General features: G+C 35.6%; 1 protein-coding gene across 5 annotated transcripts; it reads left to right on the forward strand.

The window, feature by feature from the left end:
• Positions 1–348: 348 nt before the first annotated feature.
• Positions 349–25,855, forward strand: LOC129721305 (guanine nucleotide-binding protein G(s) subunit alpha). Of its 5 annotated transcripts, none has more exons than XM_055673735.1 (11): positions 349–831; positions 17,790–18,408; positions 18,548–18,709; positions 18,801–18,897; positions 18,970–19,090; positions 19,207–19,335; positions 19,410–19,589; positions 19,648–19,772; positions 19,822–19,910; positions 19,970–20,116; positions 20,300–25,855. In XM_055673735.1, exons 2-10 carry the CDS (start codon positions 18,292–18,294, stop codon positions 20,114–20,116), a joined length of 1,167 nt encoding a protein of 388 aa, XP_055529710.1. In that variant the 5' UTR covers positions 349–831; positions 17,790–18,291; the 3' UTR covers positions 20,300–25,855. The 5 variants fall into 5 exon arrangements, with proteins under 5 accessions (XP_055529710.1, XP_055529711.1, XP_055529714.1 ...); XM_055673736.1 differs by having other exon boundaries at positions 349–570; XM_055673739.1 differs by having other exon boundaries at positions 352–831; positions 19,837–19,910.
• The last annotated feature ends 721 nt before the right edge of the window (positions 25,856–26,576 follow it).

A 26,576-nucleotide genomic window follows, 5' to 3' on the forward strand; every position in this document is an offset into this window, starting at 1 on the left:
TTCAAAAACATCTGGCATCTCTGCTAGAGGTAGCGAATCTCCACTGAGACACAAGAGTTTATGAAAGAAACCCCCATCTCATCGCCAAGTTTCAAACTTCATGCGCAAAATTCAGTAATTTCAAATTCAGTTGTTTTTTTATTTGGTTGATGTTGACGTTTCGTTCCGCTGACGGGGTTGACGGGTTTTGATCGACGATCGAGCTGACGTGCCTTTCGAAACTTTTAATCGATATAGACTGCTTGAGCAGTGATACGGCATTGAAAATTTTCTTGCCAATTATTCAAGACATTCAATGGTTTCATTGAGTAATCGTTTAACGAAGAGCAAGAGCACTATTCAATCATAGTACGTATGAGTGAGATGAAATTTGAGAATGCACTGGACTGACGGGAATATTCACGGGAGAAAATAACACCATTCATATTCATTTGATTGCAAAAATTTCTGCTGTCTCTGTGCTCTAAGTCTCGTGAAGCAAGTTGTGAAGTTGGTTGAAGGATAAGTTAAAATTTTTGCTAGTTCATATCGTTCAATTTAATAAGCGATATCCGCGACCGACGCTAAAAGGTACATGAAAACAATTAACAGTAGTTTTCGCCTTTGAAAAAAACATTTTCTGATGAAAATATACGATCTGATAGTAGCTCTACTCGAATATTCGGATCGCCTTCTATGTGCGGGTGTGCAATGAAAAGTTATTCCAATGTCGGTTCTAGCTGATAGTAATTCAACTCATTGCCTTAAACAATTGTTTTAGTGCTGATTGCAAGAAAATCTAAGCTTGTGCTACCTTATGTGAGCAGTATAGGTGGAAAAGAAACCGAAAGGGTGTGTAATTTTTTTTCTTATTCAGTGCTTGTTCTCTGTGGTAATACTCCTGTCAATATTGGATAGTTTTTTCGCTGTCTGAAGATGAAAAAGTGAAGCTATTTGCAATTGCTTTTACACGCATTGTGACCTCCAGAACTCGACGAGCTGCAAAAAGAATTTGCATTGAAACCATTTAGAATACTAAATTCGTGAATGCGTTAAAAGTATGTCTAGAAAAGACCGAAAATGAGCAAGAAAATGGAAAATTCATAATATATAGATATTGAAATATTAACACAAACGTTCATGGATGAAGGATCTCACCAACACATTACCGTATATTTTCGTGTGTCAACTGGACTGTGGCCTGTGGTACGCATACGAACATACTTTGAGCTCTCCATCCAAGATCAAAAGCATGGAAACAAGAGAGAACGCTGAAAGCTCTTTGGCACCCACTAGCCTAGGCAAATGAAAAACAAAAATCCTGTGTGCGATGAGAAAAGTGATATGTGTGGTGCCTATAGTACCCGTGCCAAAAACAACCTATACCACAAGTTGCAGTATATTTTTTCTTTATTCCCTTTATTTTTGCCGAACTGATTTGTTACAACTCACAATAGTCATTCATTTTGTATGGAAATCTTAAAAATAGAATGGGTATTAATGTCGAGCTCGTAAACAAATACCCAGCCGTAAAAATACTCACCTCCATTGACGAGTAATGGAAGATACACAGTTTACGGCTGGGTATCCGTATACGAGCTCGATGTGAAGACCCCTGGAGTTTTAAAAACGTTTGTCTAGTCGCGTTTACTTATGACTAGCTCCATAGTAGCAACAACTCAAATGTATGAGCAGTGCAGCTGACTGACATATCCAAGGTCTCCGTAGCAACCTGAATGCGTAAACCGAGTCGGCACGAAATATGAAAACATCGATAATATAGACCATTGCGTCGTTCATGGACTGTCCACCTCTATACAAATGGATCTTGCGCGGAGAACAGTCTGTACCGCTCGGGAGAAAGGTCATCGTAATCAAGTGCACATACCTGTAGTGCTCGGGACTAAGTTTGATCTACTTTTTGTTTAGCTATGTTTGCTAACTCCTCCGTCCATTCTTTTAATTCATTGGTTTTTCTTATGTTCAAACCCAGGATCAGCTCTTAGGCATCATCTGACACACACTGAAAAAGCGTTGTGAGCTGCTACTACACTAGCGTCTATGCACGTATTTACATCCACAAATTTGAGTCCCACAATCTCGTTGATGAGTAACTTGTACATTCAATTGTTCATCAACTTAATACAAAAATTCCCACCAACAAACAAGCAGCAGTCTCAGCAGTGATTAAGATCGCTTGTTTTATCTATACCCTGCGCAAGGTGTTAGTGATGGTTTTCGCATGGTTCACTTGGTAGGTCAAAAGCTATTCTAATGGGTGAAAGCTATTCTAATGGGTTGTTGAAACAAGAAGTAAGAAATTTGTAATATTTCCTAATCCAGTTAAGCAAATATGATCATGTTAGCTTTTCCAACATTTGACGGTTTTGTTGTACTTCAGGTTGGCTGAAAGCTTCAAAATTTAAATACGTTTGTATAATCTGAATAATTACTTGGCATAAGGTATGAGGAAATCAGTGTAAAAGAAACACTGTACCACAGTATGAAAAATTTTGTTTGGAAGTTTAATCCGCAGAATTTCAAATTAGGCGAACAAGTTTAGTAGTGCTGATATTATCTGCAGAGCAGCCAAAACTCGATTTGACCAATGCAAGACATATTTCTGAGATCCTGTAACTAATCTAGATAGCAGTTCAAACAGGTAACGATACTCTTTTTTTAACTATTCATGCAGCAAGGCCATATGACTATCAGTGAGTTTAGGAAGAAAGTGACACTTGCTAGTTGGCCGCACAATAGAAAATCGGAGAGTGAGAATATGATTGCTGTTGGAAGCATATGCGGTGAGCAAAAACGTAGAGAAAGAGCGGCGAAGAGGACTGTTCAAGACAGCTGGAACCAAACCCTCTTTGGTTTTACTTTTGAGGGCTTTTGCTGAAGATATATTATACCTACAGACTGTTATCTAGTACCCTACAAACTTTTTATTCCAAAATTTGCTTATTGTTGTAGAGTTCTATCAGTGTTACGATGAACGGCAATAAAAACCTATATTATAAGGTTACAAGGAATTACAAGAAGAGTTAATAGTAGAATGAGAGGTTGATAGTAGTGAATATACAACATAAGTGAACGAAAATCTGTGTAATTTGGAAAGGAAGAAAATGCATGTTGGTGAAATTGTAATCAATCAACTGAAAAATGTTCAGATTGAGTAGTGTCATTAAAAAAAATAATGGCTAATAGATACGAAAAAGTTATAGCAAGAACGAGATGATGAGAAGGGGTAATTTTTTGTCTGGAAAATAGTGACTGAAAATGCAAGGAGAAGTATTGTATGGCACAAATATGAAGTTAAGATGGTACATAATCAGTCGGACTGGATCGCAATGGATACTAGACAACTTGTTGGTCGATAGTGAAGGCTTGTGTAATGACGAAAATAATGGGAAGTCATTAATAACAGGAAGAAAACTAAATTGATAGCAGACGTTCGTGCCAGCATTTGAGAGTGAGTGAACACTAAACGTTGCCGCCCATCGATTTTAAGAATGTTATCATGGCATCAAAACAAACGCATTTTCTTGGAACGGTCGAACCAAGGGCTTTAAGTTTTTCATTAGCTTTTCTGTGAGGTGTTGTAGAGCACACAGCATAAATTGAGGTACCAATGTTTTTGTTCCTTAGGTGGTTGCAGTATGTGTAGACCAGCTTTATCCGTTGTCTTGGAATCAGAGATAGTATATGATGCAGCATTGTTACCGTGCTCTCACTAGATTACAGAGCAGTGGCAGAGATTTTATCCCAGCCTGCAGATCCTAATCACTATTCAACAATTGTTACACCCCTAACTGATCTTTCTGTTTTATTGCAAATGTATTGATGTGCCCTTAAAGCACCTTATTGCACACACATCTTCAATTCTATCTCTCTCCGGTAATGCAAAAGAGCATCCTTTATTTCTCTCAGAAATATCAGACATGAAACTTTAAAAATATTGGAATGCTTTAAATACTTCACATATATTGCCGCTAGAAGCATGACAGTCCCATAATTTATGCACACATAGAGTCTTATAACACATATGACACCTTTGGAGGCCCATAACACATGCGACACTTATGTTTATGCCTAAATAATAAATGACACAGTTTTTGGTGGACCCCCTAAAGATAGTCTGCGTTAATTTGACTCCTCGCTTTTAGTGACATTGCCCTCTCCTTTTTCAAATGGTGCGAATCCGTTCTCGTTTTTAAAAAAAAAACTGAATTCTGGTTAACTCTGTAATGATCACTAATTATTAAATTTTGAACAAAAATTTGCATTTGAAATAATTTAAAATTCATGCGTCAATATAACGCCAGAATAAGACTATCTTTCCAGGGTTAATGATTGGGGACATTACGTCTTACTCCTTTTACTGGTGAATACATATTGAAAAAGTCATTCGTTATCGTTACGGGTGTCGGTGATCCTTGGTTCCTAATCCTGGTCGATACCAGGAGATTTTCTGGGTTGAGGAATCTCTGGAACCGCGTTTTCCATCGCATGCGAAAGTAAAGGCGCGTGTATGGCGCCTGATCGTTATTTCAACTGATCTTTTTCATATCACGTGCACTTGCAATAAAGTACAAGAAAAAACTTTGTTTGACTTCCTGGAATGATAAAAAAATAATAAGTCCCATATGACAAATAAACGATAAACCGGCTTAGAGGTAAATGTTAGCAGTTGATTAAGAAATGCAAATGGTTTCATTTCGATACTAACCGACTATTCAGAAAAAATAGTCATTTTGCCCCACAATATTGAAAACTAGTTGACCCGGCAAACTTCGTCCAATTGAATTAAATGCTGCATTGTAAATTCCGGTTGAGATAAAAAAAACTATTACTTCAAAGAAAAAGGAATATAATCGAAATTCGTTAGTGAACCGCTACTTTTTCTCTTTTAAATCTAAAATTTCGGGGTGATATTTCTAAAAATTAACGATTTTTTTAATAATCGATTAATTATCATGTTACCTATTTGAATATATAAAAACTTGACCTAACCTACTTGCGGTGAAATCAGATTCTTTTTTAATGAATTATATTGCATTTGGCTGATTGTGGCATCGAGCACTTGATCGACTTTCGTTGATCTAATTTTTAGTTCATAGCATTTTGAAAAGATGCGCATGAAGAGATTAAAACCCAAAACTGGTCATTTCATTAAGGTTATCTGGAACATGTCTAGGAGCAACCAATGTGGTCCTTGGCACTTGATTTGCCTCTTCATTAGCTAACCAGCTTTTGAAATTCTGAGTTATTTGAAAAGTCGCATGACGGGTTTTGATTCGAGTGAAAAATTTGGCATATGGTGCTTGGAAATTGGTCAAGGGCACTTGAATTGACTTTTTCCAATTCTTTGTAATTTACAGTGTCGCTTGAATCTTTACTCATTACTAAATTTTAAACAAAAACTTGCATCTTAAATGATTTAAAATTCACGCATCAATTTATCGCCAAAATAAGATCGTCTTTTCAGGGTTAATGAACGATGAGCATATTTAATTCAATTGAATATATAGGTTACTACTGTCCTTCAGACATTTTCTTAGACTCTCAAAGACCATCTTCTACTGTAATAACTGTTGATTCTATAACACAAATTTCAATATATGCATCATATTTGGAAGCTTTTATGTTTGCTATAGTTAGAACGATTTTGTTATTGTAGTAATTTTTTGTCGTGGATCGCTCGAATAAAAGCCATGTCAACATACTGAGATATACGCTTTGAACTCACCACCCTGAACATTTACAATCAGATTTTCGTTCAGTAGGTACCAAGAGAAATTTCATTCCATTCATAAAGCTAGAAAAACGTTTTGGGATTACATTACACTAACACTGCATTCGCCACACATATCTGAAGCAGAGAAAGGGGTTATCTTTTTATTAATAATTAAGTGAAATATTGTTTGGAGACGCGGAAATGGAACATATCTTCGATGTGCACATATGCCGACGTTTTTTCAGCCTTCGAAGCTTGTCTTTTCCGTCCTTTCCCGAAATAGCCTTTTTCGATTCAGTTTGAATCTACTCAAAATCGTGTCTACGGAGGGGTCTTTCGAGTTGGGTAATAACCAGAAGTTACTAACAGTAAAATATTAACAGACAGACTTAAACGCGACGGTCTTTTTTGTTTTCGCACCAAATGAGACATAACATTTTGAGATTCAAGTGTCCTTTCAAAATTGATTGGATTTCAACAAGGTCTATAATTGTTATCTGACGATTTTCGAGTATCAAATTTCTTATTTCTTCGGCATGTTGCTCATCATTAGCTGATCACCCAGGTCGTTCCATGTCTTAAACGCGTTCCCTGATTGAAAGTTTGAAGTCTTTCTGCCACTTTGTTGCAACAACGTCGCGTCATCAGAGGTTTTTTGTAACATCTGCTCTGTGTGTTTACCAATTTCGCATTAGCCTGCATCAGCATGTTTTCCTTCAAGACATCAGTTTCAATTGCATTCTCAAAGCAGATCAATAATTGTGGGTTTGAAGGGGGTTATTACAAATTTTTCAGATAAGCTTTAGATAATTAAAGGATATCACAGCAGACGGATAGTGTCTACTCGTAACGTGCATGGTAGGTGCGCTTGCACGTGATTAATTCTTTGTTCGCGGAAATTTGACTCCGATTGACTCTGATTTGACGGTCGATTTTATCTATCCAACAACATATTGATTGATAAAATCCATTGTGTGGCTATGCAGTCAACACCGTCCGAAATCTAATATAATATTTGGTCAGTTTCATTTTCACTTTTACAGAATGTACTATAGTGTAGACAACAAAGACGCAGTCCTACGTCAAAAGAACGAACGAGTATCAATAGCTGTGATAGTTTTAGACTGAGCCATATGTCACTATCGTCTAAGTACTTGATAGAAATCAACATTATTCGTAAGTTGTTTAAGTAGAAACATATTAATATCCCGGAGACTTATCTTGGTACAGTTACGAACATGCATGTGAAACGAAATTCGTCATGATTGATTGCCACTTCATGACGACCGAAGTCCACCTTCACCTCACGGACGTGCAATGTCGAATCACAATTTACATTCGGGCAGCATATATTCGTTTCTTCATTGATTTCAATTCATTTGTAATGCACATGGAGCTGATGATGCTATTTACGTAAACGAAAGCGATGTAGGTTTTTAGTACTCAGATCGAAGCAGTAGACAAACAGCCACAGGCTGCAATTTCAATCGCGTGCTTTCTAATTGGAAATATTGTAAAGAAGTATCGTGCCATTCTCCGTCGCACATAGGTACTGTGATCAATAAACTGGTCTCGAGCGCTCGCCTGCAACAGATCAATGAAGATCTCTAAAGTGTGTAGAATCAATTGACCTTATGTGCGATATGCTTTAGATATTTAACATACATAACAGTAATTAAACTATCGATACTACAAACCGATCAAACTAGTAATAACACTGCAATCGCATTAGTCGTACTTGTACATTGATGGGTTACGTCAGACAAAACTGTAAAACTATTAATCACTTTATGGAAAATATATTCCATTAGTGGTATGACCTTCAGGCTGATCTCTTAGTGCGAGGCTGATTTGAAAAACCAGTCGTCGTACGGTCGAGCCCCGGCCTCTACAAACTAAGGGGCTTTAAAAATTGTGGAGACAGGTTTTGAACGGTATCATTTTCAATGTTCTGATATATTTTTTATAACAGTTTATTTTTGACAATTATTCGACACATTTGCTTGTCAAAACGTTTGTACGAGCAGCCAAAAAAATAATTAGTACAATACAAGTAAATCTATTATTATAAATAAAGTGAAATCGATCTTATTTTATCGGTTATATTTTTTTCCGGAGGCTCACCTGTTGTGTGAGTAGAATAAAAACATATCTTGGAAATCCGGAAGACATATAACAAACCAAGTGCATTAAAGATACGAGATGTTTACATTCTCCCCGTGGCTCTGTAGTTAGTGATGTCGATCGGCTAGCTCTCCCACACGGTTGTGATATCGGGTTCGATTTCCGATCAGGTCGAGAATCTTTTCTAACTGGAAATTTTCTCGACTCAGCACTAGTGCACGGTGTATCGTTTTACTTTTATCCTACAACTTCATAGCGGTCTCGATCAGCTAATCTAGCTGATCGAGACCGCTATTAGCCCCCAGGCTAGCGTGCTATATTGTTGTTACGTTGTTCCGATTTGGTCAAGTTGTTGTTTAACAAAGAAGAAAATGCTTCGAAGGATTCAGAATAAAATTCTGAAAAAGATTTTGAGTGTTTGGTACACTCGAATTACATAGACTTACTGGTTTTGGAACATTAGAAGCTATGTCGAATAAAATTATTAACAATTTTAGACAAAAATCGAAGTCACTATTTGTGATTAGCCACACAAACTTATTATTTACTAATAATTATTATAAATACTCTAGTTACTAACAGACTCCTCTAATTAAAAAAATAACCGGTCAAATGTTAGGTTCGGATTCAATCGATAATAATAAGACTCGTGCCGTGTCAAATATGCTATTATTGATTAAAAAATAAATCGATAATAATTGTATAACACATAATGAATTGCAATATTTTGTTATCGTTATTGCTTCTTTGCTCAGCGGTGAAAATTAATAAAAAGTTAAAAGGTTGAATTCCCGCGAAAAGAAAGCTAATCTTGCGCGGGCACACCTTGCAGAGGCGTCATACTTTGGTATTCTCCAAATCAGTATCAATGAAAAAAAAAATTTCTCTGTCCGGAATCGGGCCCGGATCCGGTCTTGTATGGGGATCCCAAATTGGAGCAAAGCCGATTCTTGATTGCAAGTATTTAAAATCTTTATTTCTTTAAAAACTGAACAGAAATTCGTCAGAAATTTTGAGAATATCCTTTTTCAAAGCTTTCTCGCCGAAAACTTATCAATTATGTAGGTAATACTCAATTTCTTCAGTCATGCGTACTTGTAAATTACCAGCGCCAAACTTGATAGCCTTTTGTTCTTCGTCGCACCTAACCGACGTTCAATCAGCTTTATTCTTCAAAAAATACCTTTCCCCAGTTGCATTCGAAATCATTAAACTCAAAAACATACATCAAGGCCTAGAGCCAGTTCGAGTTTATTAAAATTATCGAAAATAGGTTCTAAGAACCATGAATTATTTAATTCAAGAAATAAAATTTTCGCGTCGGTGATAAGTTAAATTTTTATTCTATGTATTTTTTTTCTTGTACTCATAATACAATTGTGACGGCAGTGCAATTTTTTTCCAAAATGGCAAATTAATGGTAGAGTAATAATTTGTTAATTTTCTAAGAAATATTTCAAATAATCTAGCTTTTACTGTCTGTTCTGCCTCAAATGGTTACATTTCAACACATTTTCTCTGTTTTTAGCTTGATAATACATTATAAGTTGCTTCCGTAATTAAAAACCTAAATTAATCCACCTAGCGGTCAGACCCAGCCTTTCTCATTCAATTTTTTATTTGTAAAAACAGATTTACATGAACGCTTCAATCCAATAAATGTATATTCACTCTTTAAGTTCTAAAATATTGATGTTGTAATCTATACATATAAAAATGCAGTCCGGTCTGTCTGTCTGTCTGATCCATATAGGCTCGTAAACTACCGAACCGATCGACGTGAAAATTTGTAGGTAGGGGTTTTTGGTGCCGATAAAGGTTCCTATGATAATTTGAGACCCCTCCCTATTCTGGAAGGGAGGAGTCCCATACAAATGAAACATAAATTTCTGCACAACTCAAGAACAAACCAAGCAAATGAAACCGAATTTGGCATGTGGATGTTTTAAGTTAGATGAAACACAAATTTGTGCACATCTCGAGAACTAAGCAACCAAATGGAACAAAATTTGGCAGGTAAATGTTTTTAGTGGTAACAAATATGTACATAATGGTTTGACACCCGAATCCCTCTTCTATAAGGGAGGGGTCCCATAAAAATGAAACACAAATTTCGCACAGTTCAAGAACCAATCAAGAAAATACAACCAAATTTGGTATGTGAATGTTTTTAGAGGTAACAATATTGTCCATAATGGTTCGACGCCCCTCCCTCTTCTTGAAGTACATGTTTCTTCACAAATTTCTGCACATCTTGCGAACTAATCAACTAAATGGAACCATATTGGCAGGTGAATGTTTTTAGTGGTAACAATTATGTTCTATAATCGACCTCAGACAACATTTTTTATTGTAAGATGGCAACTTCCGGTTTCTGGAAAACAGCCAAAAATGGCCGATTTCCACCCAATATAATAATATCCGGATCTAGAATAATACACAGGAGCTAAAATCGACCACAGATAGCATTTTAAATTCTAAGATGGCGACTTCCGGTTTCTGAAAACAGCTGAAAATGACCAAATACCACCCAATATGAGTTTTTCTTTAACCAGTATGCCGTTCAAAATCCAGAAATTGTCTCCAAATGCCATTATGAAATCCAAAATGGCGACTTCCGGTGTCGGAAAAACAGCGCAAACGACCAAATACCACCCAATATGGGTATTTCCGGAACCGTAATGATGCACTGGAGCCACAAATCGACTTTAGACAACATTTTGAATTGTAAGATGGCAACTTCCGGTTTCTGGAAAACAGCCTGAAATGGACGATTCCCATTAAATATGAGTATTTCTGGAACCAGAAAGATGCACAGAAGCTAAAAATTGATCACAGACACAGTCTTGAATTTCAAGATGGTGACTTCCGGTGTCTGGCAAACAGCCGGAAATGACCGAATACCATTCAATATGAATGTTTTCGGAACCAGAATTACGGCCAGATGACAGAAATTGATTTCACAGGCAATTTCAAAGTCCAAAATGACGACTCTCGGCTTCTGAAAAACGGTCCAAAGTGACCAAATATCACCCAATATGAGTTTTTCTTTAACCAGTATCCTAAATACCATTTTAAAATACAAGATGGCGACTACCGGTTTGTGAAAAACAGCCTAAAATACTATCCAATATGAGTATCTCTGGAACCAGAATGATGCAAGGAGCTAACAATTGTCCTCAGGTACCATTTTGAATTGCTAAATGGCAACTTCTAGGCAACAGTGGGAAATGACCGAATAATACTCAATATGGATATTCCCGTAAACGTGATGATGCATAGAAACCAAACATTGACCCTGGACACCATTTTGAATTTAAAGACGACCACTTTAATTTTTGGAAAAAAACCTAAATAACTAAATACCTCCCAATATGGGTATTTCCGGTGTCAGATTGATGCCAGAAAATCTTCTGAAAATGACCGAATACCACTCAATATAAATATATTTAGAGTTGAAGCGATGTACACAAGCCAACAGTCGAGGATGTTGTCATTTCGATTAAAACCAATCATTTCAAAGGAGTTGTTATTTGACTTTGATCATATCCTATGGCCGATTGGTTAAGCATTTGCAGACTTTAAACACATCGCAAGGAATCAATGAATTTGAAACGTTCAAATAGTACGATACCACACTTAAATTATGTTAAGGCCACATATATCGATCAAAGCAGGTATAGTTTTAAAAAGTCTTTGAATTTCTTTTCTTTCCATAACTTTTGAGCCACATATCAAATTGTTATGAAGTTTGTTATTTGTGAGTTTGAGAGATGACTCGTTCGTATGACACTAGTAATGTTCAAATAAGTCATGTACTCTTTGAGATAATAGACTTTCGTTGTATTGTTAACAATTTAATACATAACAGTTACTTAAGTTCGATTATAATCAAATGAAATGGGAACGTATAGGGCAGCCAAACTTTGAAACCACGTGTTCAATCATAATTCATCAGTTAACCCTTAACTAGCCCGCTCATCTGATATCAATATTGATCAAATCGGTTGTGTAGTTTCTGAGATAATGAAGTTTCGTGATTTTCACAAGTCAGTACATTACAGATGAAGTTACAGTTCGATTACAGTAAAATTCAATAGGGTCTTCTGAGGCAGCTAGACCATTCATACGACACTAATTTTGTGGAAAACGGGTTAGCCATCTCTGAGAAAAGTGAGTGAGTCCAAGTAGTCATCGGAATATGTTCCTTTGCATAGCTGGATTTCACATTTTTAAACATAACAGGCAAACTAATAGCCCGAATGCAAAACAAATCAATAGGGTCTTATGGGGCAACTAGACCTTCCATTTGACAATGATTTTATGAAAATCGGTTCAGCCATCTCTGAGAAACATGAGTGAGATTAAACAGTCTTAAGAACACTTCTTTTCATAACTTTTAAACAACATGTTCAATCTTTATAAAATTCAAAACTTAAGGGTTTTCCAGGTAGCCCGTTCTTTTGAGACCAATTTGTTCAAATCGGTTGTGTAGTTTTCGAGATAATGATGTTTTATGATTTTTACTATTTGATACATAACCTCGAAACTAAAAATCCGATTACAATGAAATTGAATAGGGTCTTATGGGACAACAAGACCTTTCATTTGCAATTAATTTCATGAAAATCGGTCCAGCCATCTCTGAGAAAAGTGAGTGAGAATAAAAATATGCACACACACACACACACACACACACACACACACACACACATACACACACACATACACACACATACAGAAAATGCTCAGCTCGTCGAGCTGAGTCGAGTGATATATGTCATTCGGCACTTTGGAGCACTTTTATACTTTCGGTTTTGCAAGTGATTACTTCAAACTTAAAGACTGTCGTACTTGAACTTGAGCTTGATTGATCACCACCGGTTGCAACTTAGTTACTGGTTAGAGTCGATCAGATTTGTACATTGAATTTAATTATATTTTTTTATAAGCAAAAGATCGTAGCGCGTAAAAAAAGTTCAAACTCCGAAATCCGTGTGAAAATACGCATAAATTCCAAAATCCACGTGAGAAAAATTTCATTTGCTAAAAGTTTTTAATTGTTCCTGTGAAACACTTTCAATAGCAGTGTTATTCCTACCTGCGAATCGAGCTGAAAATTAAGGAATTACAAGGTTGTAGGCAAAACCACCGTAACGTTGACGTAGAACTACATAAGGATGTTTGTTACATTACCTATATTAAAAATGTTTCAATTTTTGTGCAAAGAAGGAGTTGAAGTGCTACCAAGTTTCAACTTGCACTTATAAATACGACATCACTGAACAGAAATGGAACAAACACTGTGCAGCGCAAACAAGGACAGTTTGTTATTTAATTTAAAATCGGATATGATGCTGATTGCACCTTTGTGTTACAGGACAGTCGACAGTGCTTGGGGAAGTAAGCATTAAGCGACCAATCAGAGATCGTTTGACAACTCGTTTTTGAAATATGCGTAAAATCGAATCAAGATTTCTAAATTTTTTTATAATCCAAAATTAACTTCCGTGATCGGAACTTTGCAAAAGACATTACGTAATGCTCGTGAGGGAGATTGAAAAGTTTGACAACACACACACAACAAACTTTTAATGTCCAAAAGAGAGAGTGACATTAGAGCGGGGTCGAAGAAGGTAATCATTTGCGTTACGTAATTAATAGGCATTCTCGAATAGGCCGTGTATGGCAGGAGACTCACCCAGAGCATCCGAAAAATGCTTAAAAGAATTACTACACATTACACTTTTTATCCACTTTCACTATTTAATTCTATCGCTTTCCACTTATCACTTGCATATACGTATTTCAACACTTAGAGCACGTCAGATGTCTTCCCTTTGCGGCCATTGTTTTTTGTGGCTCGGCATCGAGGGGTTCGTCATAATGGGGGTACTGTTAAACTATAGGTAATGAGATCACGGTGTCAGGCAGGTGCAAATATGCCAGGAGGGATGTGGTCCCCGTGGCTCTGTGGTTAGCGATGTCAGTCGGCTAGCTCTCCCACACGGTTGTGATATGGGGTTCGATTCCCGATCGAGTCCAGAAACTTTTCGAGCTGGAAATTTTCTCGACTTAGCACTGGGACACGGTGCATCGTTGTACTTATCCTACACATGCAAAATGTGCTAAAAACAATATCGATAACGAATTCTCTCAACTGATCTAGTTGATCGAGGCCGCTATTAGCCCCAAGACTAAGCGTGCGATATTGTTTTATGCCAGGAGGGATGGTAAAGGTAAAATTTCGGAATTAAAATTTAAAACGAGCACCAAAAAATAAGATTCCGGATAATCGAGTTTAAAATTCCGGACAATCGAATTCCGGATAATCGAGTTTCCGGATAATCGAGACTTCGGATAATCGAGTCCGACCTGTATGTATAAAAGATTTTCCAATCGTTTGCTGCAAAAACGAAGGAAATCTATCGAAAACTAACCGATTTATTAGCATTTGAAATTGGACAGATTTTTCACTTTTTTGTTTAAGGATTTTCATTTTACATCCCCATGTAGCCAAACTTCGTGAGAGACAGTTCTGCATCAAAAAAAAAAAAAAAAAAAAACATAAAAAGATTAGGTCAAATATAGCGAATACTCAGTAATAGGCTTTAGTGAACTCATCGGACACTCTTAGTACACGATTTGAAAATGAAAAACCACTGAAAACATGCCGCGTAAAAACGACTTTTCTGGGAAATCTGCGTTAAAAAAGACGCGTTAAAAAGACTATTGTACCTACATCTCCAAAGATGCATGTTGATCAGTACCGATGTCTGCCAGCTCAAAACAATGATCAATGAAAGGATGTTAGTTCGATACTTGTTGCTACAAGAGGCCGGATATACCCTGCACACTCCACAAGCATCACGGAAATACATATTTGTGTTAATTTTCTATGTGCACTATGGTTTTTTTAAGCGACCTTTTCTATGCGAATCTCGGAATTTATGCGGATCTTTGAGTTTTTACGCGTTTTTACACGGATTTCGGAAATTACTCGGTTTTCGGAATTCGCGTGATTTTATTTTTGACATATAACTACGGGAAGGTTCTTAACGCTTTTTCCCGAGCAACGTAAGCAAAGTAATACTCAACTATTAATGCACAAAAAACTTAATGATCGAGGGACACTCAAATTATTGGCAGCGTGGGTTGCAATCATGTCGAATATTAAACCAAATTAAAAGTGAATTTTAATCTTTGCTTGATTCAAAAATTTGCCTTGAATTTGTTTTAAATTTGATCTTCGTTTGTTGTAAAATAACTCGCATTTAGATCAGATGTCGTATGAATTGAACCTAAGAGTTCTTTTGAAAATAAGAGAATACAAAAACTGAAGGACTGTCATTCTGACTACAAAGTAATTGTTTCATTTAATTATTGCAACAATTTTTGATTTTTGAACCTACTAATATGCTCTTGTCAAAGTTGACTCTGTTACCTTGTAACTAAAAAATCCTCTAATTTCATTATTCAGGGCTATATAGTAGTATTTTAGATACGTGACATCGATTTTTAGAAGTAGTTTCTTTTATCAACAATTGACTTTATAATTTTGTAATACAGTTTTTTTATTTTAGTTCGTTTTTTTATTTGTTTTGCTACTGCTTTGCACACCGACAGCGGATGTACGACGGTGTCAATATAACGACGCAGTGTGGAAAGAATCTGGGGGGTTAGTAGAGCGGCGCTAGAGGACGATTAAATTAGTTAGTCCAGTCACATAATCCAACGTTTTTGGCTCTCTGAATAAGCTGCTACCGTTTGATTCATTGCATGAGCTGGTCAATGGAATCATCCATCTGTAGCATTGACATTTATGGGGACATGTAGGCTAACGTCACGAACACAGGTAAAAAATTCTGGTACGGTGAAAACAACATGAAATAATACTGAAGAAGAAAGGATAGAAATGTGGTAACGATTAAATAAGTGTTGATCTATGATCTCTTATAAATGGAGGAGAATATTTCACACCAATACTAAATATTTAATTTGCTGTCATTCAGACTTATGTCACATGTTAGTTTATTCACACTGGTCGACAAAAGCGAAAAAAAGTTGCCCTAAAAAGATTATAGATTTTTAACCATTCACATGAGTTAAGGCGTCTCTAGTGAAGGCAGAGGTGTGTTAAAAGACCGCAGAGTAATTGTAAGCCGGGTTCGTCACTTCTCCGTTTGCTTATGGCAAAACTCGTACGTTTGTAAAAATCAAGAATCTAAATTTATTCATCGCCTGCAAACGTTTTGCTGCTAACAAATGTTCACTCAAACGATGCATCGAAAGTATCAAATCGATAAGATGAACGATGAGTGAACGGCTCATGAACTGTTTATATGAACCGATTCAAAGGAAGCAATTGAGTGCTACATTTTACGAAATGAACCATGATTTTTCGAATGCATCAGAAGTGATGGTCCAAAACCAAATTTTACCCGGAAAATCACGAACTGCCAGCTGACTATTGTAACCCCGAAGTCACCAACATGAATTCGTAAATTGAGCTATTAAGATTGGCTCTTTGCAAAAAGTCATAACTTTTTGTCAGAAAAGACTCGTTACGAATAGATTGTTAATAAGGAATTGTCGTGCCGAGGCAATGTTATTCTTCGTACTTTTCATCTACTAGTTGGTTGAATTGCTTCACTAATTCGTAACGTGCATTTTGTTCATAAAATCCTAAAATAATCTAACTCATTTTTAATTGGGTTTTAGGACCCCATTAATGCGCTTTCGCATTAATGCGAGTTCGACTGATATAGCTGTCCTTTTTTCTACTGAATCATGGGTTACTATGATTGATGCTGCATGGGTAGTTTTGTCAGTGCGTATGAAGGTGAACCCATGAAAAATCGGCAATTTTTGTCAGTTTTTAATGCAAACGTTAATGTAGATTCTCATATCAAATTTATGGAGAATGCTACTTTTGCAATGAAGCGTTTTCAAGTAGGCATTCTTCTGTAAAAGGTCTGTTCTTTTGTATCTCCAAGCGCCACTATTTCATACTGGAAAAAACATTAATAAATTTATCAAAATAAAGAAACCATTCACGCCTTAATGTACATACAATGGTTCAGCTTTTATATGTAAAATGAGATAAAAGTGGATGCAGTAAACTGTGGTTAAAGCAAACCTATTATCGATGTTTTCTTCAGCACGTCATTGTGGCGAGTTTTTCCTGATAATTAGTCTTAATTATTCAACCAGTATATTCTTTCGCTAGCTATATTTGAAACGCGCAATTGATAATTACATGCCTATCAAAGTTTTCCAGCGCACATTATTGCATTTCACCGTCTATTTCGATGGTTTCAATGTTGTTATTCTAGTTTGTCGATGTATGCTAGAAGCTAGAGAAAAAAATCGTATTTGTACTCAGATTGAATAGTGTTGTAAAAGTGTTCTTCGCTGTAATCCGCAAGCTTCTCCCTCATTTCGATTAGTTACCTATTCTGCTTTCGAATAGGATGCTGCAGAAATGTTGCTTTGGCGTCGATAATTGATATCTACGTTTGATGTTACAACTCAATTGAGCGGCTGAGCAAACGACAGAATGAGAGAGAAACAGTAAAAATGAAAAACTCCTTCAAAGGGAGCCAACGTGCGCCTCTCACATTGCATAATTTAATAGGTTGTTCGGTTGAATTTCATATGTACTTAGACTTACTGTTAGCGCTACCTGAATCTGGTCGAGTTCACACAGCACAACAGAGAGAAAAATGTTTTATAGATGCTACGTACAAAAACAAGTACAAGTAACATGACTGACGCTTCTAAATATAGCTCCAAAACATGCTGTTCTGACGGCGTGAATACTTTTTTACACATGTAAATTTAAACCCATTAGCATTAAGTAGTCTGTCTTTTCGGGGATACTTCTTTGGGGAAAAATGAATGGATTTTAATTGAGTATACAATTTTCCTTTTTTTTTTTCAATTGCAGGTAGTTCAAACGAAAGCGTTCATTGTTAACTCAGTTGCACACAAGAGCCAAACGCGTTTAGTGTGCAAGCTCGCTGGTGTGTATTCGAAAAGTTATCTGTAGTGGACAACGGGGACTACACAGCACGTGCCACTCTCACCCTCGCCTTGCTCTTTACTGTACATTGAACTAGCCCTTAGTTCAAACCTTATGTACGCGCGTGTGTGGGAATTGGTTACATGTAGAAGAGTACATACTACTATTTTGTACTGAATTCCGCAATCGGCACTACACTAAAAATAATTAGCTAGTGCTGTGGGAATTGGAACCGTTATTTGGAATCGAGCGCTTCATAATAACAACGTTGTGGTGGTGGCGGCATCAGTCACGTTTGTAAAGACGGATTCTGTAAAATAATTGCACCACAGCTAGACTGGCTCGGAACGGTGAAGCACGGGGGGCAGAGTCTCCCGATACATCACCGGAAGGCGGAGCCACCTGCTGGTGGGCCCCTTGGTCAGCGATGGGTTGCTTTGGATCGGCAGGATCAAAACAGTCGGACTCGAACAGTTCTGAGGATACAAAAAGTCAGAAACGACGGAGCGATGCCATCACAAGACAGCTACAGAAAGATAAACAGGTAAGTATCGATTAGAAAGTAGTTTATTCCATACATACTACTAGTATGTATTGGATCCGACAAATGTCTAATTTCCATATTTTCATTTCACCGTCTTTTTGTCGTCTCCTGTATCCGTTTACAATTGCTGAAAAAATAGGTTTACAGAGCCACTCATAGGCTGCTATTACTTGGCGCCGGTGAATCCGGAAAATCAACAATCGTCAAACAAATGAGAATATTGCACGTTAACGGATTTTCTGACACAGAGAGAAAACAGAAAATTGAGGATATCAAAAAGAATATAAGAGATGCCATATTGGTGAGTATTTAGTTATGTTAATACAACATATTACAAATTATTTAAAAAAAGCCATAATTCTTAATTTTGTAATCATTTTAATCCTTTCCAGACAATTACCGGTGCAATGAGCACATTAACACCTCCTATTCCATTAGAGAAACCAGAAAATCAAACCAGAGTAGACTACATACAAGATTATGCATCAGGTAAACTACTTTGTTCATATGCAACAACCCCTTCTTCTAATTTTAATTTCAACTTCAACAATTTCAACTTAGGTCCCGACTTCAACTATCCACCAGAGTTTTACGAAAATACCGAAGAATTGTGGAAAGATCGCGGCGTTCAGCAGACCTACGAGCGATCGAATGAATATCAACTAATCGATTGCGCTAAATAGTAAGTATACTTAAAGGTTTTATACATACAAAACCCCAGTGTCTTACACTATAATGCTTTGGCAACCTAAACACTGTGAGTCCATTACAAATAATCTTTCTTTTTTAATCCCACAGTTTTCTGGATCGTGTTAGTGAAATCAAACAGCCTAATTATACTCCAACCGAGCAGGATATACTAAGATGTCGTGTTTTGACGTCTGGTATATTCGAAACTAGGTTTCAAGTTGATAAGGTTAACTTTCAGTAAGTTGATAGTAACACATGAGTTGATAGTAACATTAGAACCTTACGATTCTATTCCACGTATTTTATTTTAGCATGTTCGATGTTGGAGGTCAGCGGGATGAACGACGCAAATGGATACAATGTTTTAATGATGTCACTGCAATCATATTCGTGACGGCGTGCTCTAGTTATAATATGGTCCTTCGTGAAGATCCTACACAAAATCGGCTGAGAGAGTCTCTGGAACTGTTCAAAAGTATTTGGAATAATAGGTAACAGGCTTTACGTAGTGTTCATAATCTGTTATACTGACTAAATATGTGTTTTCAGGTGGTTACGAACAATATCAGTAATATTGTTCTTGAACAAACAAGACTTGCTAGCAGAAAAAATTAAGGCTGGTAAAAGCAAACTTTCTGATTATTTTAGTGAGTTCAATCGATACCAGACACCGGGTAAGTTTTAGTCCGCAAAAATACCTTAATATATTCTAATGTTGTCCAGTATCTGCATTTAAAGCTGATGCCGTCTGTGAAATGGGAGAAGAACCGGAAGTGATTAGAGCGAAATATTTTATAAGAGATGAATTTTTGGTAATTACATTTGTTGTTTAGCTAGTGAAATATAAATAACATATCTTTTATTGTTACAGCGTATATCGACAGCCAGTGGTGATGGCAAACACTATTGCTATCCGCACTTTACCTGTGCAGTAGATACCGAAAACATCAAAAGAGTTTTCAACGATTGTAGAGACATCATTCAGAGAATGCATCTGCGACAGTACGAACTGTTATAGGTGAGTTCTTTGACGTGGGACTACATCTTACCACAGGGTGTCAGTATAGCATCTAGATTCAGTTCTTAGACATCTCAAAATCTTCTTTACAGATTGTTGAATCATTGGCCTCATTCGCCTTATTACGTTTTCATTATTTAAAACATTCACTAATTCATCTATAACTCTTTTTACAAATTTCAGATATACTTAACGATTTTGATGCAACCTGGTAGTTTCATTTTAGTTGTGTCTATCGTAAAAATATCAAACCTAGCCAAACTTTACTAATTTTATATAAAAAGCAAACAAATAATGATTATCCATTAATCAGAACAAAAAAAAAAAAAGGGAACCTATGCAAACTAAACAACACAAAACAAACAAATAAAAAAACGGAAGGCAAGACGAAAGAAGCTAATCAACCAACAGTGATTTGAGTTTGAATTAGCACATTCATGTAATCGCATCCAGACGCACCCTGACCGGAACGGGAGAGGTGAGGCAAGGAAAAGCTTCCGATGGTGAGAACTTCACTAGAGTCAGCTAACCTAAGTTTGTAGTCAAACCCAAAAACAACTAACAAGCACACACGTAAGTAACAATTGTATCTTGAATTGGAGAGAACAGCGATTATTTCTCGCAAACCGATGATTTTTAAATCGATCGAGAAGAAGAACGCAGCAAAAACTAAAACAACAACATAACCTGTAGTCACCGTCGTTACTATAAACTGCAAACATGCAAATATGATAACAAGCATCAAACTAAAGATTGATAGAGAAAACAAAATGGGTGTAGTTAAATACTGAAAGTAAGAATAGTGTGAAAGAGATAGCAGAGATTCACCGCCATATAAAGAAATTAAAAATAAGAAAAGGAACACACGCAAACAAAACCTAGCAAATCGCTTTTAGACTTTTCAGTGAATAACAAAAAGAAAACACACATATGTATGTTGTATAAGCATAAATAGTTATTAATGAAAGAGGAAGTCATGTCGTTGTCATGCTAGTGGCGAAAAAAAACTAAGTCTTAGTAGTCTGTAAACTGTTTTTATTTTTTTGATTAATTTTAATTTTTTGATGGAACGGTAGTGCATAAAAAGAACAAACTTAACAATCAACACACAAATGCATGCAGAACACCCACATACAAAGATACATGTATACACATTTAAACCACACTCAAGCTGTAAAATAAATTTTGAAAGCAAATGGTAAGCCCAACAGGTTTAATATTTTCTAGGGCACAGTGTTTTTTTTTAAATTCAGAAGAATAATTGCTTCTAAATTCGTCCAAAAATCATTACGCATTATTGTTATAGATCTATTTCCAGTATTTTTTAATTATTGTAACATGTATACACATAATTATTATACATACATAAAGTTCATGCGTTTTTTTATCGTTTTAGCAGGCTACCGGCGTCGATTTTCTCTTTTTTAATGCTCTATTGAACTCTCAGCAATTAGCGTAATTTTACCGTTTACTCTTACCTATTATTTGACCATTACGGTGTCATATGTCGAATTTGTTAAAGTTACAATGGTTGAGTTATTGGTTTTTAGTAAACACCTAATTGTATGCTGCTTACAAAATGCGAACAACTTTGTCATTGCAATTGTAACACTGGTAACATGACATAAATCAAACAAAAATTAATTGAACGTACAGAAGCTTCATACATAATCTGAGACGATATAACTAATTAAGCATTGAAAGACAGAAAGTGTGAACCGGAGTCCGCATTTTAGACAATTTTACCTTGTTGCAATCGAAAAAGGAAATATCAGAGAAATATTATTTGTTTATGTATTTAATAATTTATAATGTAGATGTTTTATGTTTATCCTGTGACATATATAGCAAAAATAAACGGTAAAAAGGCAAACAAAAATAGTAGACAAATAATGATAGGGTAAATTACAAATTTGCAGCTTAACGAAAATGCAATTGAAAACAATCAGCATATGGACTGATGTTGCACGAACTAATGACAGCAAATATTTGGGCAGAAAACAACCCTGAAAATTTATGCAAAACCGAAAAACAAAACTGAAGAATAAATGGATCTGAATCTCGGAACCGGATAGTTTCGAAAATCTGGTGACAGAATGCTAAAATAATTTCTATGCCCTCAGCAGATTACGCATATCGCATTTGATTTCCTAGTTTGTCGTTTTATCTTTTTAGGAGGCGAGTGTCAAAGCAGTATACTATCACAAAAGAGTGATGACGGAAATTATCAAGTTTGATTTACAATTGATTAACATGAATGTTACTGCCCTACAACTGCAGGATTTAATTCACTGCACACACCTACACAAGTCTCAAAAAGATATATTTGTCAGCGATAACAAGTTCTTTAATCTTCAAAAAGCCAATTTGAAAATATTACGCAACAAACTATAAAGAACGTAGCATGAAAAGATTTCATTTAAAAAACATAAAATGGCAAACTGACAAAAATGTTATTTTTCTATGTCTTGGACCAAAAAAAAAAATTACAAGCCACATACACCGTGTCATCAACTAATACTTTAGCAAAGAATGTCACCTGTGTCACCAATGTGTCATATACCTATTTTTATAAAACCTTTTATTAGAAAGATTTGTTGAATATGTCGTTTATGGCTTGTATTTTAAATAATTTTAACCTTCATCAATCATTCGTTATTGCATTCAAAAAATAATCTTTCCATCCAATCCATAGCCCCACGCATACTACAGTTAAAAAACAATTACGTACACAGAAATGATATCCTATAAAGAATACAAACATGCAGCCAAGTAGACCCGGAAGAATCTGAAAAGTGTCGAAGGTAAGAGTGAAAATACGACAGAGAGATGTCTAGATTATACTGTTATTTATTTTAATCCGTTTTCACAAAACGCTAAATCTTGTTGAATTCATAATCAAAAAAGAAAAAAATAATACGTTCTCTACCATCCCCTCCCAGAGAAAACTAGATTTTATTGTTATCTATTTTAAATATTTAAGTCGAGAGCGATTGTAAGCATAAGGTTAAAAAACAAACAAACAAAAATCTACACAAACACACATGCAGAAACAATAGGAAAAGAATGCATACAGAAAAGAAGGTAGAAATAACTGTGTATAACTCTTTTATATAGTTGTGTAGAGTATATATGAGAAAAAATATGGACAGATACAATATTAAGAAAAGAAAATAGTCATACCCGTAGAAAAATGATACAAAGTCGCACAAATAGAGAAGAAAATAAAGCAAGCAGAAATGTAACCAAGTTTTATTTTGTTTCGTTTTTCCCGTACGTTCCGTTCGCTTATTTTGACAGTCCATTTCGATTACAGGCTTTAGTTTCACCAAATGTAGAAATACATGTTATGAATCATTTTATTATATACCTATACTCTAAAGGCACTAGAGCAGGATATGTCAGCTCGAATGTAACACTCAGCTAGCTTGCCATAAATGCGCCACCTCATTCAGAGCGATGAAATTCTTCAGCGGGTCCGTTGAACTGCAAAAGGACTCCTTGTTAAGTTATTAAAAAAAATCTTTCCTGAAAAGCGCTTATATTGGTCCTCGTCAGATGCGATTGATGGTCAGAAAAGATTTTAATGTCTTTAATCAACTTGAATTATTTTTCAAAGAAAGCAGTGCAACCCATACAAGTTCTCGAGTTCCGATCACCTTTATCCTTGCTTCGGCCGTATCCGACTTTCGTAGGAAAAGACCGATTCGAACGAATTGCGAGAAATGGTATTCCCACTTTCAAATAAGCTAAACAGAGGGGCTATTGAGCGTTCGAATTGATTGGAACAAAAACGAAAATGTTAATCTCCGATACGGCCGTAAATAAGAATAAGGATGAATAACTTATGTTTCGATTAGCCTTTCGCTCGATCTCGATCAAATATTTGATTTGAACCTGAATTTTCTAATGTCGAGTTTATTTCTATGGTGTAGCTACACATTCAACTCAATCATCAGATTCCTTGGGTAATGAAGATCACCACATTTAATCTATGGCGAAAAAAAACAAAATATGATAACGTCAAAGATTGGAAGAAGTGATTTAAAGTGGGGTTTAAGAAATAGATGTACGATTCCGCAACTAGTTGGATTTAAGCGTACTTGTTTCTCTCATGTCTGATATTTTTTTCTATACGAATAATTTTACCAACCAAATAGTATCCAAATTGAATCATTTAGCATAAATCCCAAGTACATATGAAGCAAAGTGAATACCGACTTATATAGGTGAACAAGTCTGCAAATTTCACATGGATGTATACAATTCTTCAGCCCAAGTTTGTTTGCAAAGAGGTGCGTTATTCATTCTAGAATCAAATTTAACTTTTTCAATTATCTTATATTCAGTTTCTTATAAAAACAGTTTGATTTTATTGTTCGAGAATTTTTAGCAGTGATAAGTATCATGGCCACTTTTTATAATTTTTATGATGTTAATAAATACATTTCTCTTACTCAAACTCCGAAATCTGTTCACGAATGAATTTTTCACAGCCACTAAAAATGATTTAAATATCAGAAGTCCCATCTCACTGTAAAAATACAGCGAAGAAGCATTACGATGTAGTAAATTTTTGCGCAAAAGCAATAAATAAAAATCCGAAATTGGGCGTACAGTAATTGAGCGCTTGTATGCATAATATGATAAACTCGTGTGTATTAGAGAGGAAAAATGTGATTATCTTTCGTGCAATATGAAATGTATTAGAATGTTTTCTACGGATTGTAAGTGAATATTCGAAATATCAAATGTTGTACTTCGTCATCAGCAGCGTCCTGACTCTATTCCCAATAGACCATACCAAAAATTTGTACAGAAGACAGAAACTATATTTACACTGTTCCCTACTCTATTTATTACCCTAGACAAAAAAGATCATACAAATTTTTATTTTCAACTAGAAGTTCTGTTGCAAATGGATATTTCACTGGTTGAAACTGATATCGGTAAGTAAGCATGCTGCATAAGTTCCACCTAAACTACTCATGCGTGAAAACCTACATAAAATAAGAAAAAAAAAAACAATTATGAATGTTTAGAGAACTGGACAACTGTTTAGATTCGTAATTTATGAAAAAATACACCCTGTCTGATCAAGAATGAATTCCAAAATAAGAAGTTTGCTACTTCAAAGTGAATAAAGGGAAACAGAAAAAATAACCAACGCTAAATCAAACATATTCGTAAATAGGTATTGAAGTAATTGAATAATATTAACAATAAACAAACTATTAACAGAAAAAAAAGCATACAGAACAAGAATGACAATTCGCAAATATATGAATGTTTGTACATACAGAAAATAAAACCTATAGATAAGACTCGTAGCATTAAAAATAAAATTATACCCTTAGAACTCAAATGACTTAGATGGAATAACGCTGAGAAGACAAACTACCGTAGAAAACTGCCTCTCAAAAATGTCGATAAACTGCATTTGACGAGAGAATATAATCGAAATGGAAATCACGATGATCACCGAAAATAGGTCAAACCAAGGCAACATAACAACAATGGTTAGGAAAAAAAATCAATTAAAGCCGAGGGCGAGAAATCATGAAATATTACTAACAAACCGACGCAGAAAAGAAAAAAAAACTCTAAACAACTAGTGTTTCAAATTATGAAAAAAAAATGAAACTGTATTTTTGGTTATTATATAATGAAAAAGAGCTATTCATTTTTATTAATTATATGTAAAAGAAATCATGAGAAAATAAAAGCAGAAAAACTAAACGGGTTTTCCATTAAGATGACCTAAATCAAGTTTCATAAGTTATAATAACCGAACAATCGAATCGAACTTTTTTTTTATTTGTGTTAAAAGTTCATTCTTAAACATCTCGCAAAAGAGCGTTACACTCATTAGACAAAGTGTTTATTTACCAAATTTAAATTTCAACAAACGTTACTAATTGGCAAAGTTTAGTAGTTCTTTCAAAAGCTTCGCAATATTTAGTATTTGGGCAAATTTTCACAATAAACCAGTGGACAAAATGGCACTCAAATTGATAGTAAGTGTGGGCTAACCAGCAAAAATTCGAACAACCCAATAACAGAGCTGGTTGACCAGTATGGGGCAGTACCTGATCGTGATCGATCAGCACTGTCAAAGAAAAGAATTAATAAACACGAACTGCGCGATCGAGCGTCAGTTCTATTCGCCCTAACGGAATTAAATCATTCCCTTCACACACATTGAATTCTAGGGAGAATTACCAAAATGGTTGCTATCACATTCACCCTTGCAGAAATTCCTATCCTCTGCACTCATAGATTAAACAAATGGCAGCACCGTAACTCCGTCAGAGCGAATTCCACCTATCAGTCGAATTGGTCTCGTTCCTGCAAAGTAAAAAAAGAGAAAGTAATTATTGGAAAGTGACAAAGTCTAGGCGTTCTTCAAGTACTAGGTCGTTTTGGAATTTCGCTGGATTATCCTGTGGTTCTTCCCCTG

The sequence above is a fragment of the Wyeomyia smithii genome, chromosome 2 (assembly GCF_029784165.1).
Source record: "Wyeomyia smithii strain HCP4-BCI-WySm-NY-G18 chromosome 2, ASM2978416v1, whole genome shotgun sequence".
Taxonomy (NCBI): domain Eukaryota; kingdom Metazoa; phylum Arthropoda; class Insecta; order Diptera; family Culicidae; genus Wyeomyia; species Wyeomyia smithii.

Coding starts and splice junctions, on each gene's coding strand:
- LOC129721305 (XM_055673735.1), top strand. CDS start 18,292: ATGGGTTGCTTTGGATCGGCAGGATCAAAACAGTCGGACTCGAACAGT. Junction 19,091..19,206: donor CTAATCGATTGCGCTAAATA/GTAAGTATACTT, acceptor TTAATCCCACAG/TTTTCTGGATCGTGTTAGTG. Junction 19,336..19,409: donor GTTGATAAGGTTAACTTTCA/GTAAGTTGATAG, acceptor ATTTTATTTTAG/CATGTTCGATGTTGGAGGTC.